The sequence below is a fragment of the Neoarthrinium moseri genome, assembly GCF_022829205.1.
Source record: "Neoarthrinium moseri strain CBS 164.80 chromosome Unknown scaffold74_Wmoseri_CBS_16480, whole genome shotgun sequence".
In the NCBI taxonomy this organism is placed as follows: domain Eukaryota; kingdom Fungi; phylum Ascomycota; class Sordariomycetes; order Amphisphaeriales; family Apiosporaceae; genus Neoarthrinium; species Neoarthrinium moseri.
Window position 1 is genome coordinate 13,326 of NW_026055188.1, and position 17,333 is coordinate 30,658.

At 58.5% G+C, this 17,333-nt stretch overlaps 4 protein-coding genes across 4 annotated transcripts; 2 read left to right on the plus strand and 2 right to left on the minus strand.

Annotated features, from left to right (window-relative positions):
• Nucleotides 1-1,472: 1,472 nt before the first annotated feature.
• JN550_011798 (uncharacterized protein) lies at nt 1,473-4,131 on the plus strand (the record flags this gene model as incomplete). The annotated part of the gene is made up of 5 exons (XM_049310203.1): nt 1,473-1,748; nt 1,804-1,964; nt 2,030-3,358; nt 3,424-3,851; nt 3,920-4,131. The coding sequence occupies 5 exons, from the start codon at nt 1,473-1,475 to the stop codon at nt 4,129-4,131; spliced, it is 2,406 nt and encodes an 801-aa protein (XP_049166189.1).
• A 1,571-nt stretch (nt 4,132-5,702) lies between these two features.
• On the plus strand, nt 5,703-7,375 carry JN550_011799 (uncharacterized protein; the record flags this gene model as incomplete). Its single annotated transcript, XM_049310204.1, has 3 exons — nt 5,703-5,908; nt 5,973-5,990; nt 6,052-7,375. The coding sequence occupies 3 exons, from the start codon at nt 5,703-5,705 to the stop codon at nt 7,373-7,375; spliced, it is 1,548 nt and encodes a 515-aa protein (XP_049166190.1).
• An 813-nt stretch (nt 7,376-8,188) lies between these two features.
• JN550_011800 (uncharacterized protein) lies at nt 8,189-11,827 on the minus strand (the record flags this gene model as incomplete). Its single annotated transcript, XM_049310205.1, has 1 exon — nt 8,189-11,827. The coding sequence occupies one exon, from the start codon at nt 11,825-11,827 to the stop codon at nt 8,189-8,191; it is 3,639 nt and encodes a 1,212-aa protein (XP_049166191.1).
• Nucleotides 11,828-15,927: 4,100 nt separating this feature from the next.
• On the minus strand, nt 15,928-16,443 carry JN550_011801 (uncharacterized protein; the record flags this gene model as incomplete). The annotated part of the gene is made up of 1 exon (XM_049310206.1): nt 15,928-16,443. The coding sequence occupies one exon, from the start codon at nt 16,441-16,443 to the stop codon at nt 15,928-15,930; it is 516 nt and encodes a 171-aa protein (XP_049166192.1).
• Between the last annotated feature and the right edge of the window lie 890 nt (nt 16,444-17,333).

Sequence of the window (17,333 nt, forward strand, 5' to 3'; positions counted from 1 at the left end):
ATCCGTTCAGCCCCCTTCATCCTGAAATACTGCAGATCAACCAAGTTCGCCAATCACGGCCCCGTGGCGGACTGACAACGCCATGGCGCAGCCGAGGGCCAATTGACATGGTGAACCGAAATGGCAAATGCGCCAACCATTGAACACAGTCAGCAGCGTATAGTCAGCGGTTCTCTCTGTGTCCACCCAGTGATGAGTCTCAGTCAGACCTGAGAACACCTTGCGCAGCAGTTAGCCTAGTGCCGGCTTGCCCGGCGGGCGAGTTGCTCGCATGCATTGGTTGCTGACGACATGCACGGTAGAGCAGCAGGGTGTCTCTCTTTCCTGTGCGCGTTACACGGTAGCAGCAGCAAGAATGCAGGAAGCATGAAGCATGAAGCATATCTCCCACATGCCGACTCAGCTGATAGATTGCTATCTGAGAGTGGTTTCTTGGCCCAGCTTGGCGGTTCGTTGGCGCTGCACGCCGTCAATTTATTGCCAACGGTGCTATGCCATGACGGGCCTTCATTCGCCGTTGCGCACGAGCGCAACCCGGACCCCTGCTGCCCAATCAATGCCGTCCGGGGCAGCAGCCATGGCCAATGTACAGTATCGTCCGCGAGTTTTGATAGCGCCCGTCCTGGGTCTGGTCGGTTACACGGCTGCAAAGCTGGACGACATGGAAAGCCATGCCGATGGCATGGCAGCATCACATCGCATCTCGGCTCCTCTTTGTGTGTATGCGCGTGTGGCAAGGGGTTTGCAGACCCATATGTGCCCGCTCAGGTCTCGACGACCCTCAACCCCTACTTGGCGCAAGACCTCACGGATTGAAGGCTCTTTTTAGAGACACAGCGAGCGAGCGATTCCGACGATCTTCGGCTGATCTAGACAAGCAGTTGATCTTCGCTTGGCCCGCGCCAATTACCACCCCTAAGTTAATGCTTGGAGAACGCAGCGCAGTTGGCAGGCAGGGCAGGGTCTTATCAAGGGTGCTCTATCCTGGAGGGGGGATCAAGCATCGTCGCTCCGTGCCCACAGTGTTTGCCAAGATTTCCACTCTTTGGGTCCACCTGCGTTCTCGTCCTTCGCCCATGGATTCGGGGGCCTGCGGAGATGGCTGCGGCTCACTAGCCTTCTCATCTTGCTGGATAGGGAAGGTGTTGAGAAAGTTTCAAGGTGTTCCGACATATTGGGACACTCTTTCCATCCCGCCAAGACTGCATCCGGCCACCTACCTGCCATCCGGCCTGAACCCCAGCGTGCAGCGCTGTCGCCGGGCTGATAGTAGACGGGTTAAGACGTCTCGGCCTTGCCACCCCAGCCATATACCTGCTCATGCAGCACATAAATAATACCCCCTAGGACCCCTCCCCTATGAACTCTGCCTGAGAGATCACGCTCCGACCTTGCTGGACTCTCGGCGTGCAGCTGCTCCAACAAGTCAACACAATCTTGCCCCGAGCCCTTAGCAAAGGAACAAGGCGAAGATGGGCTTCTCATGGCGTGGGAAGACCAATGCGGCACCGGTCGAGGGCGATGAAGCCTACACGTCCGGTGCCACCTACGAGGTCGGCGGCGAGACGGTCCACCCGGAGGCCGACTTGAAGAAGTTCAAGCGCCTTCACAAGTGGGACCCCTTCCTGGACACCGAGAAGCTCGACAACGTCGACAATGCCTTGGCCTCTGGTGATGTCGAGAAGGAGGCTGCCCTCGAGGGCTCCCTTCTGGTGGAAGACAGCCCGTACCCCGAAGTTCGCAGTGCTGTGAGTAGACCGGCCTTCCTCTGCCCAATCATGCAGGTTCTAACGCCCGCGACAGGTCCGCCCGGGTGATGACCCCGAGATGCCCGTCAACACTATCCGTGCCTGGAGTATTGGTTTCCTGCTGTGCACGGTTGTGGCCGCCTGCAACATCTTGCTCGGTCTGCGTCGATCGCCAACCTACATTACTGCCACTGTCGTGCAGCTGATCGCTTACCCGTGAGTTGTCCCCATGTCCAGCTTCGCCACGCACTTGTTGAGTCGATTACTGACGGCCAGTGCAGCATTGGCAAGGGATGGCACGCGGTTATGCCTAACAAGTCGTTCAAGCTGTTTGGACATGTGCTGGAATTGAACCCTGGCCCGTTCAACGTGAAGGAGCACACCATCATCACTGTCATGACGGCTGCCGGTGCGTCTGCGAGTTACGCCATCGATATCCTTCTGGCCCAGGAGGTTTTCTACAAGCAGTTCTTTGGTTGGGGCTTCCAGGTTCTCCTCATCATCTCCACCCAGGCCATGGGCTTCGGTATGGCCGGCTTGCTACGCCGTTTCTTGGTCTGGCCCGCTGCCATGGTGTGGCCCGCGACTCTGATCTATACCACCGTCATGTACTCGCTGCATGACCACTCCCCCTCAGACCCGTCCTTGACCAATGGCTGGAGAATCGGCCGTTATAAGTTCTTCTTGCTCGTGGCGCTTGGCTGCTTTTGCTACGAATGGATCCCCCAGGTCATGGCCACCTTCCTACAGGTCTTCACCTTTGTGTGCTGGATCGCCCCTGAGAACGTGGTTGTCAACCAGATCTTCGGTGGCCAGACTGGTTTGGGTTTGATCCCCCTCTCGTTCGACTGGAGTATCGTGACCGGTTTCTTGGGCAGCCCTCTGCAGACCCCTGCCTTTGCCTTGCTCAACGTCGCTGCCGGTGTCGTAATCATGATGCTGGGTTGTATCGGTCTTGCGTGGGCTGGTCCGGACTTCATGCAGTACCTCCCCATCTCAGCCAACCAAAACTTCGACCACTTTGGCGCCGCGTACAACACCTCGAGAATCCTGACCAAGGACTACACCTTCGACCAGGCCGCCTACGAAGAGTACTCTCCCCTGATCCTGGGCCCTGCTTTCTCTCTGTCCTACGGCATGTCCTTCGCCACTCTGATCTCTACCGTCGTCCACGTCGCCTTGTTCTACGGTAAGGATATCGTCTCGCGCGCACGCAATGCCCGCTTTGAGGAGGCCGATGTCCACTTGAAGCTCATGCGCAAGTACCGTGAGGCACCCGAGTGGTGGTTCCTGGCAGTCTTCCTCGTCAACTTCGCCTTTGGAATGATTGCCTCGCGGCTCTGGAACACCCACCTGGAGTGGTGGGCATACCTCCTCTGTGTCATTATTGGCGCTGTCTTCATCTTGCCCGTCGGTATCATCCAGGCCATCACCAACCAACAGACCGGTCTCAACGTTATTACCGAGATGATTGTCGGGTACATGACTCCAGGACGCCCTGTTGCCATGATGTTGTTCAAGAGCTGGGGCTACATGTTGGCGTATAACGGACTCCAGTATGTCGCCGATATGAAGATCGGTCACTACATGAAGATCCCCCCGAGAACCATGTGAGTAGCAAAGCATTGGTCCCTTGAAGAGCATTTCGAAAGGGGTTTCTAACAGTATTTATCAGGTTCGCCGCACAACTGTTTGCCGTCGTCTGGCTTTCGATCGTCCAGATTGCTGCTTACAACTTCCTGCGAGGCAACATTGAGGGTATCTGCACCCCGACGCAAGTCAACGGTCTGACCTGCCCCCACGCCAGAACATTCTACAACGCCAGTGTCATCTGGGGTCTCCTGGGACCTGCCAAGATGTTCGGTGCTGGACAGCTGTTCTCTTGGATCAACTGGTTCTGGCTCATCGGTGCCGCTCTCCCGATCGCGCAGTACTTCCTCGCCATGCGCTTCCCCCGCAGCTTCCTCCGATACGTCTTCTTCCCTGCCATCTTCGGAGCTGCTGGTATGATTCCCCCAGCAACGACGTGGTACCTCGGTCAATACGTGATCGTCGGTCTCACCTTTAACTGGTTTATCAAGAAGAAGTTCTTCGGCTGGTGGAGTAAGTTCCCAATTCCCTGCCTTTTCTATCTTATAAGGAGGAAGTCATTGACTAACGGATACCCACAGCTCGCTACAACTACGTCATGTCTGGTGCTCTCGATATCGGTACCGCTCTCTGCGTCGTCATCGCTGCTCTGGCTTTGGGTCTTAGCGGTTCTGAGTTCCCCGACTGGTGGGGCAACACGGTCTGGCAGATGAACCTCGACAACGACGGTGCTGCCGTCACCAAGGTTCTGCCTGATGATGGCTCGTTCCTTGGACCCGCCACCTGGCATTAAACTTGCGGGCAGGCAAGTTGACAAGGCCGCCTGCGGCTCCTCGCTTGGATCCTAGTTTGGATGTTTTATCGCTCTTGGGGTGTGCAACTGTCATTCATTTGCATAAATCAATACCCTCTATATATATTCGACGCATACCACAATGAGAAACACCCTATGGACAGGCAGGAGGTACTTAGCTAAGACCGCATAGTAATTCACGAAGTAATAACCTCGCACCTTGAGTGACTTTAGTGAGATTGTGATCTTTGGGATTGTACATGTGGGGCTTGTCCGAGATTATACTCACATGTATACTCACTTGAATGTCCTGGGCAAGATGTCGTTACTGATGAGTTGATTGCGCCGTGCGTGATAGGTATGTATTGAGACGTTCTGCTGTGCTACATGCCCCATCTACAGTGGCATTAGATTAGCTAGACCTCGGCCAGTGGTTTCGCTGTTAAAACAATCCGGATCTCACTGAGGGGCATGACCATGATCCTCCGGGGGAAGAAACAATCAAAGTGAACTGCCAAGCATATTTAAAAGAAACATGAAATGATAATTTCTCACATGCAGGGTCCCGTCCCAGGTCAGCGGTACGTGGCATTCATTCGATGGCTCAGTCACTCAAACGTGGACTCTGGCCGGGTACGCTACGCTTTCCTTTGCATGATCCACCTGGCCGCTTAACCGACATGTCGGGCCATGGTGCGAATGATGAAAATCCCATCTTAAGACCGACCGGGGAGGGTGGCCGCGTGGTCGGATATATGTTGATTTCCTGCCTGGAACGCGGCGCAGTAGACCAGTAGGCACGTGGGCACGCTGGTTGGGCGAGATGCCAAGCAGCGGCCAAGGCGGGAGCCACAAAGCTTGTAATAGTCGCCAAGGTGGAGCGGCAGCGCGCGACCCACCGGGACTTATAGACGACGTTGAAGGATCCGAGACATCTCCCTGGTCGTGGTCATATTCCCGAATTGGTAGGCAATTGGATAGTGTCCTGGATCTATCGGCAGTAAAACGTACGCACGTGCGCCGACTCAATGGACCTGGAATGTGCTGCGCCAGAACTCGAAGCACAGGATTCATCTCTCCTTGGCGTAGACCGCAGCGCACCGGACTTGAATCCATCGCCGGCGCGCTGGAGGATCGTACGATTCCAACTTCTCCGACTGAGAAATGGCCGTTATACGCACGGCATCTAAACGGCTAGCCGCGATCGCACGTCTCCCATCGGAGGGTGAGATCTTCGGAGGTAGGTCTCGCCGACCTTGGTGCCGCTGCTAATGGCCACCACGTGCCCGCCCATGTATGTGCGTGCCCGCGCCCGCAGATCTCCAGCTAAATAGCGGACGAACCGCAGCCACCCGTTTCCTAAGAATTCGGCCTCTCCCTCAAACCGCACTATCTCCGTGGCCGTAGGTTTGGATTGAATTCTAGACTATACTGCGCTTCTCACGGCGAGCAGCCCCGAGTGGAACGTTTGATACAGTCCATTTATACTGGACGGCAGCTGGTCTGGTGTAGGCAAAATAGGCTCCTATAGCGCCCAACGCCCTCGCTCTCGGCCCACCCGCATTGCCGCCATGTCGAGTGCCGTCCCAATCGGCGACGTTGAGCAGGCCTCTGCCTCTTCGCACACCGGGGAGAAGGGTGCTTTGTCCCCGGACGCTCTTGCGGCCGTCGCCTCCCAAGACCCCGCAGCGCCCTCGGCGCAGGTCTCGAGCAGGCGCCAGAGGCTGTCCGACTTGTTCACCATCATTGCCGCAGGAGCAGGCCTAGCCTCGGACGGGTGCGTAGAAGCGAGAATGAGACACATTGGTATAGTCTTTGCTAACGAATGTCTTACGGAGCAGCTATCAGAACAACCTGATGTTGGTGTCTCATTAACAACGTGCAAGTCATCGATGCCAGAGTACTGACCAAAGGGGATAGGACCATGCTGAACGTCCTCTTCACCCAGGAGTACCCGGACGTCTACACGTCGGCCGTCAAGACGCAGGTGTCCAACGCCCTGCTGGTCGGCGAGGTGCTGGGCCAGGTGACCATCGGGCTGACGTGCGACTACCTGGGCCGCAAGTTCGCCATCGTGCTCACCACGCTGCTGGTCATCGTCGGCGGCATCCTCGCCACGGCCTCGCACGGCGCCACCACCCTGGGCATGTTCTGGATGCTGACGGTGGCGCGCGGCGTCGTGGGCTTCGGCGCCGGCGGCGAGTATCCCGCGGCGTCGACCTCGGCGAGCGAGTCGGCGAACGAGACGGCGCTCCGGAACCGCGGGCCCATTTTCGTCCTCGTCACCAACCTGCCGCTCTCGTTTGGCGGCCCGCTGGCCGTCATCGTCTTCCTCATCGTCATATCCGCCGCCGGGGTGACGCGGCTTTCCACCGTGTGGCGCGTGTGCTTTGGCATCGGCTGCGTCATCCCCATCGTCATCTTCTATTTCCGCATGAAGATGCTGAACTCGAAGCTGTACCGCCGCGGCGCCATCAAGAAGAGGGTCCCCTACCTGCTCGTCCTCAAGTACTACTGGAAGGATCTCATCGGTACTTGTGGAGCCTGGTTCTTATACGACTTTATCACGTTCCCGAACGGCGTTTTCTCGGGGACCATCATCTCCAGTGTTGTGCAGGGCTCCGACATTGTCAAGACGGCCGAGTATCAGCTCCTCCTAGGCGCCATCAGCCTGCCCGGCGTATTCATTGGCGCCTACCTCTGCAACAAGATTGGTCGGCGGAACACCATGATGCTCGGGTTCAGCGGCTACCTCGTCTTTGGCCTGATCATCGGCTGCGCGTACGACCAGATCACCAAGATCATCCCGCTGTTCGTGGTCTTCTACGGCCTGATGCAGTCCTCGGGCAACCTGGGGCCCGGCGACATGCTCGGCCTCATCAGCAGCGAGTCCTACGCCACGGCGGTCCGGGGAACCTGCTACGGCTTCTCGGCCGCGATCGGCAAGGTCGGCGCGGCCGTGGGCACCGAGGCCTTCACGCCGATCCAGAACAACCTGGGCAAGCGCTGGACCTTCATCATCGCCGCCATCTGCGGCATCACGGGTGTCCTGGTTACCCGGCTGTTCGTCCGGGATCTCAAGGGTGAGGACCTGAAGATGGAAGACGAGAAGTTCAGGGCCTACCTCATTGCAAATGGTTGGGTGGGTGAGATGGGCGAGGAGGATCTCAAGGGGCTTGCACAGGAGGGCGTCGCCCCGGGTCTGGTCGCTGAGGTTGAGGAGGAAAAGGGTGTAAAGCACTAGCTGGCGGTAAGGGTGGGAAAGGTTGATGCGTATTGCGGGAGGGCCTTATGACATCTTCACACGTCCGGCAACCTGTGGGCTGGCTGGGCTCGTGATTTACACTCTGAAAATATGGAAGCTGGACTACTTAGTTCGCCAGCGGAACTAATAAATACCCTTCAATTCCATTTCTTGGGTTGGAATACATGTTTGTATTAAGTGTGTACCATCATAGGCTCGTCCGGATATTGCAGACATGCGGCAATACGCAAGCCCCCCGTGAACTGAACGAAACAGGGACCATTCTATATCGAGTTCCACTTTTCCCCATGTTGGCTATCCGAGATGATCCATCAGTCATAGTGAAACAGAGATGCCACACCGCGATACTCAGCAAGGCAATGTTGCTCCTTCAGACTCAAAAAGGTGAGCCAACCATGCACGAGGTTACTCCACACTACTTGATGAGACTCTGTCTGGGTCAGCTACGAATAACTGAGCGCATGGTCACATGATGTATGCAGTCGAAGATAGAGCAACGACGGGCGTACGGGAGTAGAAAGAGTCTCAAACATTAAGAAGCGAAACGCATCAAACGCCACGCTATGCTACCGTTCCCGTCCCGCCCAAGGTATCTCGAGAGAATAAGCAGAACAGGAAAGCAAAGCCTAAAAAATTCCACCCGCTCTCTCCTTCTATACATCCAGACATTCGCCATGCGAAACCCCCTCCGACAGGCTAGGGACCGCCTTTGAATTCCGTGATTACTCTGTTTGAGATCCGTCACTTGGCACTGGGTAGATTAGAAGCCAGGCAGACTTGCATGGCCCTGGCTTAGGCAACTGTGGCGGTCTTTGCCTCGACACGTGCGACGTCATCTGTATCCATAGGCTGCGCGTCGTTCTCACTGGGCTCCCGCACTGCCTGCGTGGCCTGCGTGGGGGTGGTGATCTCCACCGGGCCATTCTTCTGGACAAAGGCCCAGGCACCGTCCTTCTTTCCAGAATCTACTGCCGGTGTTCCCTTCGTGGCGGGGCGGTTCTCCTTATCGCCATCGCCATTGACGGCTGGTGTCGTCTGTGACACCTGAGGTTCCGTTTTCTTGGGCCCGCTCAGATCGATAACCTGAGATCTGTGGACCTCGCTCATGGCCTTCCTGATGCGCTCCCGGCGGGCTTTGCCGCGCAGGCGACTTTGTGGGGCTGCGCCGTCCACCCAGCGAACCTCCATGATCTTAAAGCTCAAGCCATCATGAGTGATCCTTCGCCCGTGAGAAGAGCCGCCCCAGTCCCGGCTTCGCAGCCCATGCATCGTTGTACCGCGGTAGATGTCAAGGGAGGGGAGAATCAGAATCGTGACGTGCAGGTCGCGGTTCGGAGGTACGTGCATCGGACCAGTGGTCGGAGGTGCCTGCAAGACGTCCTGTGGTTTCTTCTCAATGGCCGTGGCACCTCCACGCTTGGATTTCGGTGTTGGCTTGTCCAGTTCCAATAGAGCGACATCAACATCACTGCCCCACTCGCCGCGGAACCACCCGGAGTGAATACATGCAGCAATCACATCACTGTCGTCCGTGTAGACATCCGTTCCCCAAACGGCACAACGCTTTGTGATCTCTTCGCGAGCTGTCGGGTCCAAGTTTGCTCTCGGCACCTTGACAGTGAGAGTGGAGTTCTCGTTGTCCTTGATCAGATCCATGGGTAAGGGTTTCGGGTTGGATCTGTAGCCATCCTTGGAGTGCGTGGTGAACTTCTCCTTGGACAGCGAGACAGAGTAAACCACATCCCCGAGATGTTTGCGAGGTTTGTGGGCACAACTGTCAAGGACCCGCTGGGAGCTGATGGTCCTCTTGGGCTTAGGGACGATGGTTGGACTTTGCACTCGCTGCCTGGCCGCTGCTGCACCAGCTGTGTTGTTGGTGGACCTTGGGATTTGATGGTTGTGAGTCAGCGGCAGGCCTGTAGGGGAGTGACCCGGTGTGCTAGATTTCATGTTCTTGAGTGGAGTGTTGTTGGGGTGCAGCGGAGAAGCTGTTCTCTCCGGGACATGGTGGTGATGGTGGTGATGACTGGAGGTAGCCATGTTAGTATACTGAGACTGGCGGATAGAGTAGTCCGTGGTCACATACTGATGGTGGTGATGGTGGGCGTGGTTAGTTCTTGCGCGCTTTGTGCGTCCTACGGGGGTAAGCCTGCCTGAACTGTCATCGTCGCCCTTGCTGTCTTCATCCTTGGTCTTCCTGTTCCGCTTGCGGGCAGGTTTGGCAGGTGGTTCGGGGGCAGCGGGCTCGGAGGGAGCCTCGGCATCATCGCGACGAGCCAGACCAGCGTTCGTAAAGGGGAGATGCGAGGGCGCTGGACTCGAGACACCGAACGCGCTCGCACCGCTTCCTATGCCGGAAAACATGCGGCCGAATTCGCTCTTGATGCCCGGCTCGGCCGCGGGGGTGACAGACTGCGGCTGCGCTCCCTGGACGGCCTGGGGGAGCGGAGAAACACGTCCCTTGCGGTTGATCTCCCCGATGGCCAGGAAGCCTCCACTTTGCTGGCGAGCCAGTGGGGGGGTTGGTCCGCCATCGTCGTTGGGACGAGCCGGGCGCGAGGATTCGGCCAGGTGGGCGGCAGATCCGCCGTTGTACGCCACGGACGGAGGAGGTGGCCCCTCGTCGCCTGGGCGGCCTCGATGAGGTGGCTGGTGCTGCTGGTGATGGTGCGGGGGTAGGTGCGCAAACCGATGTCGATCGGGAGACTCGTACGGCTGAGGCGCCCCTGGGCCTGGCTGGGACACGGGCACGGCGTGTGGAGGTGGAGGCCCACCGGGAGGATACCGGTCGGGGGGCGGCTGTGAATGAGCAGGATATCCCCCATATTGTGGGGCGGCCGATGCAGGATGCTCGTTCGGCCCCGGACGTGGCCCGTATATCTGGTCGTACGGCCTCGGCGGCGGTTGCTCGAACCCTGGACGTAGCTGCCACCCGGGGGCGGCATCTCGGGGGTCGCGGCCGTAGGGCGGAGGACCCTGCGAGCCAGGACCCCCTTGAGGCCCAAAGTCGCCAGGACGCCCGCCGTGCCGACTCGGATCCGAGGAGGTCCTCTCTCTCCTCTCTCTCTCGCGCATCTCGAACTCGCGGTCCCTCTCCATACGCTCACGCTCCATCTGCTCCATCCTCTCGCGCTCTGACATAAAGGGCGGCCTCTGGTGGTGGAGACGATGCTGCTCCTCCTCAAAACGGGCCCTGCTGATGCGGTCTCTTTCACGAAGCTCGGCGTCCCTCTCGATGCGTTCCCGGTACTCGCGATCACGATCCATGAGGCGGCGTTGTTCGTCGTACGGAATACCCCGGGGCGGGCCCTCTGGGTTGTACTCTGCCTGTCCGGGCCGCAGTTCCTCTCGGCGGGGCCCATAGAAGGGCTCCCCCGGGGGAGGGCCCCGTCCCATGTCTAGCGATCTGCCAGGGCCGTGGTAGGCTCGCGGCTGGCTGCTCGGCCTGGGAGGCAGGCTTCCGGCCGACATGCGACCCGACTGATCTCTTCTATCGTCGGCCGGGCCCAGCGGCGGCCCTCTGCCAGGATGTGCCTGGGGCGTGCCATATCTCAAGACCTCTGGGGTGCCGTACACGGCTTGCGGGGGAGAACCTGCGGCGCTCCCTCTCTGATCGCGGGCATCGTACGGGCGGGCGTGGTCGGTGGGGGTCTGTGGCCGTCTCGAGTAGGGGCCAAAGTCGGCGGCAGCGTGCTGCATCCTCGGCGAGGCGTGAATGGAGCCCGCATACGCCGGGCCGGGCCCCGCCGACCCAGGAGTCGTGCTGGGCGGTGGATACGGAGCTGCATGCGCGGACGGGTGGCTGCCGGGCGTGGGCTCCCTGGGCGCAGCGCCCAAGCCTGCTCCAAGCATGCCAGCGATAGACATGCTGCCACCAGTGCTGCCGGTCCTCGGTATGGAATTCAGGGCTGGCAGCTCGCGTGCCGAGGGGAATGCGGCCGGTGGCCCGATGCTGGGCGGAGGGGCCCTCGGGGCAGGCGGCATGCCGTAGTGGCCCATCTGCTGTTGTGGAGGCGGCGAGGGGGGGCCCATCTTGCGACCCAGGGGCCCGGCGCCGATGGAGGAGGAGCTCTGATGGCGCGAGTGGGAGGGACCCGGATGGGAGGCTGGGTCGGAGCCGGGGCCGGGGCCGAACGGCATTCGGGACTGCTGAGGCTGGTGGTGGTGCGGGAAGTAGGTCGGGGCGTCTGCGGAGGGCCGTCGCTGGTGGTCTGGTCCATAGGCGGCGGGACTGGCCGAGGTAGGATGCGAGGGCGGGTGCGAGGCAGGAGGATAGCTGCTGTTGTTGTTGTTGTTGGCGGCGGCGGCGGGCGGAAAGGGAGAGCGACCGTAGGGGGGCGACGATGGGTTTCGCGCAAAGGGCACACCGTGCTGGTGCTGTGACGACGGCGGCGGCGGCGGTTGGTGTGGTGGTGGTGGCCTCGGGTCCATGACGGGCGAGGAGGAGAGAGGGAGAGCCCAATGCGAAAAGGCGGCTGGCGGTCGGCGGTCGTTGGGTCTGGTCCTAGCTCGGATTAACCTCGCACCTCGTCGTCGTTTTTGCTGCCCGGGGCGGCGGGTGCTGCTCTGGGCGAGCTAGCGACGGTGACGACGGGGGGAACTCGAACTCGAACTCGTCGCCGGCAACGTCTCGGGGCTGGGCGGGTGGCTCATGGATTTCCTGTTGTCATGTGTGATGCGATCCGCAGAAACTTCAGAAAGGTGAGAGCCGGGAAAAGGGCTGGCCGTCTGGTCTGTCTCAGGCAGAGCAGAGAGCAGAGAGCAGAGAAAAAGATGCAGGCAGGCAAGAGTTTCTGGAAATCCGGGGCAAGGTTGGGTTGGCGGCAGCGCAGGCGGTCCCTAGCACCAAGTCCAGCAGCAGCAGCAGCTAAGGTTGGCTGGGTGTACCCGCTAAAGGCCCAAGGGTACCTACTGTACCGTACTGGGGGGGGGGGGGGGCCGGGGGCACGGGGGGCTGCTGTGCTGGAGCAGGACCAACACGACCTTCCATGGAACCCTGCCCCAAGGAAAGCCCATCTGAACCGAAACTCTCCAGCGAGCCCGCGCCAGGTTCGGCCTGGGGCTAGCGGCACACCAGGGAAAACCCACTGACGCCAGACAGAAACCTTTCCAACGTACCCAGGTACCCTGCCTGACTACTGCCCACTGCCCTGCCAGCTTGCCCAGCTTGACCAGCTTGCATGGGGCATGCAGACCGACAGGAACCAGCTTGGCCCGGCCCCCGAGTCTCCCTCCCACCCCAGCGCTAGCCAGCCGCTAGCGGGCCCACTGAAGGGGGAAACTCTGTCAAGCATGCGCAGGGATGCGACCGCCTTTGGAGCTCTACCATAGTACGGCCAGGACGGGGGGCCTCCACCCCTGTTTTCCCTGCTGCTGATCCCTGCTCCGGGTGGGCTGCGGATCACCCAAAGAAAAAAAAAAGTGCGTCAATGATCCATGGATGCTTGTCAGGCCTGTGACACCTTGACACCACCCTAGTTATGCCGTCCGGTCCCTTGACGAAAACGAAAATGTCATCTGGCTGATGGTGATGCGCGACCGAGATGCCATTCTCCGTCTCGGTGTCTCTGACTTGTTTATTTCTTTTTCTTTTTTTCCCCTCCTCTTTCCAACTGGGTCCATAGCAACCACCGGTGAGAGATGCCCACCTCTGTAGTCATATAGTTTGCGACTCGTCCCGGCGGCGGCAACCTCAGAGACATGGAAGCAGATCAATCACATCACAAAACCTCACACCTCTGACCCCGGGAGTTGGTCGCGCGCCCAAGCTTTCTTCTGCTGCTGTCTGTGCACAGCACCGACCAGGCAGCACCAGGCACGAAGGTCCAGTGTCGCTCGAGCTCGAGTCGTAGCTGTCATCGGGGGCCACCCACCAACACCAATTCGTCCAATCCGATTTCTATTTTGGCTGCTCCGCGCCAGCCCGCCTCTCGAGCATTTCCCGCGCTGGCGACAGGCCCCGGGCAGTTGCCAGGCCCATCCCCTGGGCCCTGCCGCCGCGGCCGCCGCCCCCTTGCTGCCACCACCCCCCGAATCCAGTGTCTGCCAAATCCGCCCATCCGCCCATCCGCCCCCCTTGCACAAGCGACCCCAGCTATTTGTCCCTTTCCCATGTTTCTGGTCACGCATCACCACCATCAGAGGATGGGAATGCTCTTTGCCTACCAGCGCCCACGCAGAAGACAAATGTGGTTGCACAAGCAGCTCTCGGTAGGATCTTACGCCGCTTCAAAACAAGCTGTCGCTCGCTTCCTCAGGGGGAGCGCTTTCGCCACTTCCCATGAGGCACGTCTCCCGTCACATTCATACCTTCCTTTCAGCTGCTCTGTAACGGCACGCTTTGCCGGTTCGACACGAGCTACGAATCATCACACCGTCCCAGTCGTTTGTCATGTTGAAACGTGCATGACAGCGCACTCGCACCCCAGCCAGAGGGCCCCCCGCCCCGGCATGCAAGTCACTGCACAAACAAGCGCCTGGAACGCGGGTTCGATGCTCGCTGGGTTGGTTGGTGAGTTGTACAAGTAGATCATCCACGGGTAAATCACCCTCCCCAAGGTTTGCGGCTCGCAGCAGCATTCCCACAAGGTCCCCGGTGAAGGAGCCAGGCCAGGCACAGGGTAGGGGAATCAGCTTCATCAGAAAGCCACATCTCCATGCCCGATTCATGCGGCGAGCTGCAAGTCTCGACCTGCCAGGAACCAGCGGCCAATGGGCGCGATCCCATCCCGAGGCTCTGACGTTATCATGTACATACCGGTAGTATTTCTCGCGCGAGAGCAGCCACCTCCCCAAAGAACTGGTGGTCTGCGCCAAAGAAAGCAAAACCCGACGCCAGCGCCTGGGCCCCACTGTCTGCCGAGTCCCCTGATTTTCATGGATTCACTCCGTCTCGAAGGTCGTCGGTATCTCAGGAATCAGATGAAACTTCCCCTGCTAGGTTCAACATTGTTGACAGTGCCGCCCACGGGGAACCGCAACGTATCTACTTCCATCGCTGAAGCACATCCACGATCGATCTGAGCGGACCAACGCTGCGACTTGCTGCTGCTAACCCGCCGAGTCCTGGCGGTGGTGTTTGATCAGCTAGCTACCCGCTACCTTCTAGCAAGGCCTAGGTCGTGTCTTGAAGCTATGCACGCGTCTTCCACAAATTGAACATCCGCACCAACTGACGGGATCCGGCAGGGGTCGTTCCTCAAGCGGGTCGCACCGACATGGGCCTATCCCTGTCCATCTGCCCGTCCTGGAACCGTAGGGCAGCGCGCGCCATCCAGCACTTTCGCCATGTCCACTTCGCGTCCGTCATTATTAATGCGACGCACGCTCGCGCGCGGATCTGCCACGACCAGAATGCTGGAGTCTTGTTGCCCCAAGTTCCTATGTGCTTACATGCCAATGCAGGCCAACACATTGCTTTGCAGCATCAGCCATGCAGATTCCAGCTCTCTATCACGGAACCCCCATGTCGACCTGGGCCATGCGATTGGCTGTCGCCGTCAATTCGTGTCGCATACTCTCGCCCCGATAAAGTGTTTGCATGACTGGCAGGACTGGTATGCCGCATGACGCTGCTTGCCGATGCCGAGTTTGCCCTGACCGCCTTTCGAGAAGGGCTCTTTTGCCATGTCGGGCAAATACGTCGACCTCGCCTCCCTGCAGCCAATTTATCGCCCTGCTTTCTCGCAACAATGCATATGAGCACGACCATCATTCTGTTCTGAATACTGGTGCTTACTTGACGCAGGATGTTTTCTTTTCGATAAAGCACCAGACCCGAAACGTGTTGGAACTTGCTGCCAACAATTCTATCATAGCTTCCCGGCTGCCTCTGGATGTGCTGGCCTCTGAACTACTGGCAATATGTTGCTACACAGATATGCCTGAGGACAGTCTTCCCAGCGCAAGCAGGTGAGTGAGTTTATGTATTGCATTACACTCTTTTCGAGCTTAGTAAAGATGAATCCATGGCCCTAGTCAGCGGTCAGACATTTGTCCCAGTGTGGTAACTCGACAGGAATTTTCCATTCTAGTACAATGTGCCATGAGAGGTAATTTTTGGCGTGTTCTCTAGCTTTGTCTGTGTATATTTGATGAGGTAACCCCGATTTTGAGGTATAATACACGTTACTATCATGGGTATGATTTTCGTTGAGTGGAAACCTGGACTATAACTGTCCCGGGGCGTACGTCTCTCCATGGACAATGTCCAGCTGCACTTTGAGGCCACATCCAAAGTCCATCGTCCATGCCCGTTGGCTAGATACGCTTCTGTGAACCGTAGAGAGACGTATCCACGGGGTTTCGTAGATTTTGGGTATTATTATTGCCTCTGGCCCCCAGGCGGGCTTAGGGGCCTTGCAGTAAGAAAATAGTGTACAGCATATATATTACATCCAAAAGCGAAGCTTCCCCCTTCCTAAGTCGCTCTCTCACCCTCTCTTTCACACACACACACTCTCTCTCTCTCTGTCTGCTCAAACTCACAGCAAACTTCCACCCACCAAATCCCCGTGACTCCAGCTGCTCAGTCAAAAGTCCGTCACCCGCCCGTTGTAGCTCCAGTCGCCCGCGTGGCCCCAGCGCAGCGGCTCGTTCTTGGGCCCGCCGACCTCGCCCGTCTTGGGGTTGACGTCGCCCTCGAACTCGGGCGGCGCGCCCCGCCGCAGCGGCAGGTTGCTGGTCTCGCCCAGCGTCGCGCGGTTCGTCAGCGCCTCGGCCGCCACCGGAGACTGCACGCCCTGGGGATCCGGGTTGATCTGGCTGCTGCTGCTGGCAGCCTGGGACGCCGTCGCGGCCTCCGCCGCCACCGGGTCCAGCGGCTCCTGCGTGTTGGCGCTGCGCTGCAGCCGCTCGAACTCGGCCTGCTCCGCGGCCGGCAGGCGCGGCGGCGCCGGGTACGAGGCGAAGGGGTTGTCGCTCGGCGAGGAGGAGGAGGAGTAGGCGGCCCGCTGGAGCGGGAGAGCCATGGTCGGGTGAGATGTTGCGCGGAGGCTTGTCGTGCGCTGGGCCAGATGGCGGGCCAGCGAGGGCAGGCGTGTGGACATTTTCGCGGTCAGTCGGCAGGGAACTGCTCTTGGACGGCGGGTGTTTGAATTGGATGGGTAAACGTCGAATCTGGCTGGCTGAGTAGGCTTTCGACTGGTAGCCAAGCTCGCTGGTTCCGTGTTGTGGAGAGTGATCGTGGGGAGGAGAGCCTTCGTCGCAAAAGAGGTCGAGGGAGAAGTGAATAGATCAGAGTGGCGGTTCCGAGGTCCGGGTCTCCACGTTTATCGGCCGCCCGGCCGGAACATTCCGCCCCGCTACACTAGTCCGCCGGTTCTCGGGTTGCCAGATCGGGTAGTGCCTGGGGAGAAACTTGAATGAGTTGGTGCCATATTTTGGCGTCGTTGGAATCCCAAGGCCTGTGAGATGATCATTTCAAAAGTGAATCATCACGACTTAGTATAAATGCCTAATTCAGCGCAGGAGCGATCAAGTTGGTAAGTGGGTAGCCATGCTATTCCATTCCACCAAGTGCGCGTCTACGGAGTACTATGCCATGCCATGTTCAACTCTATAAGACCTCATCATTTTGACATACCATATCAGGGACAAATGAAATCAATCTCGGTACCCCACGTCATAACATGACATGATCCGCAGTGATTTTGTTGTTGACGGCTTAAGCACTTATAGAGCACAGGAATAGATGTTATCAATCTCGTCCAAGACCTGTAATCGCTCATTAATCCCTTACAGGATTGATGTTGTTAGACTTGCATGATAGTACTCTCATGAAAACTCGCCATATTTCCAGATAATTAACTAGATTTAATTCTCCTGACTGTGGCATGTAGCCTTGAGTCGACCAGGACTGCTCTGGACACATCTGTTGTCAGGAATCCTCATCGTCAGTCGGATTGACGACCTCATGTTACATTGCTGTTTAAACCAA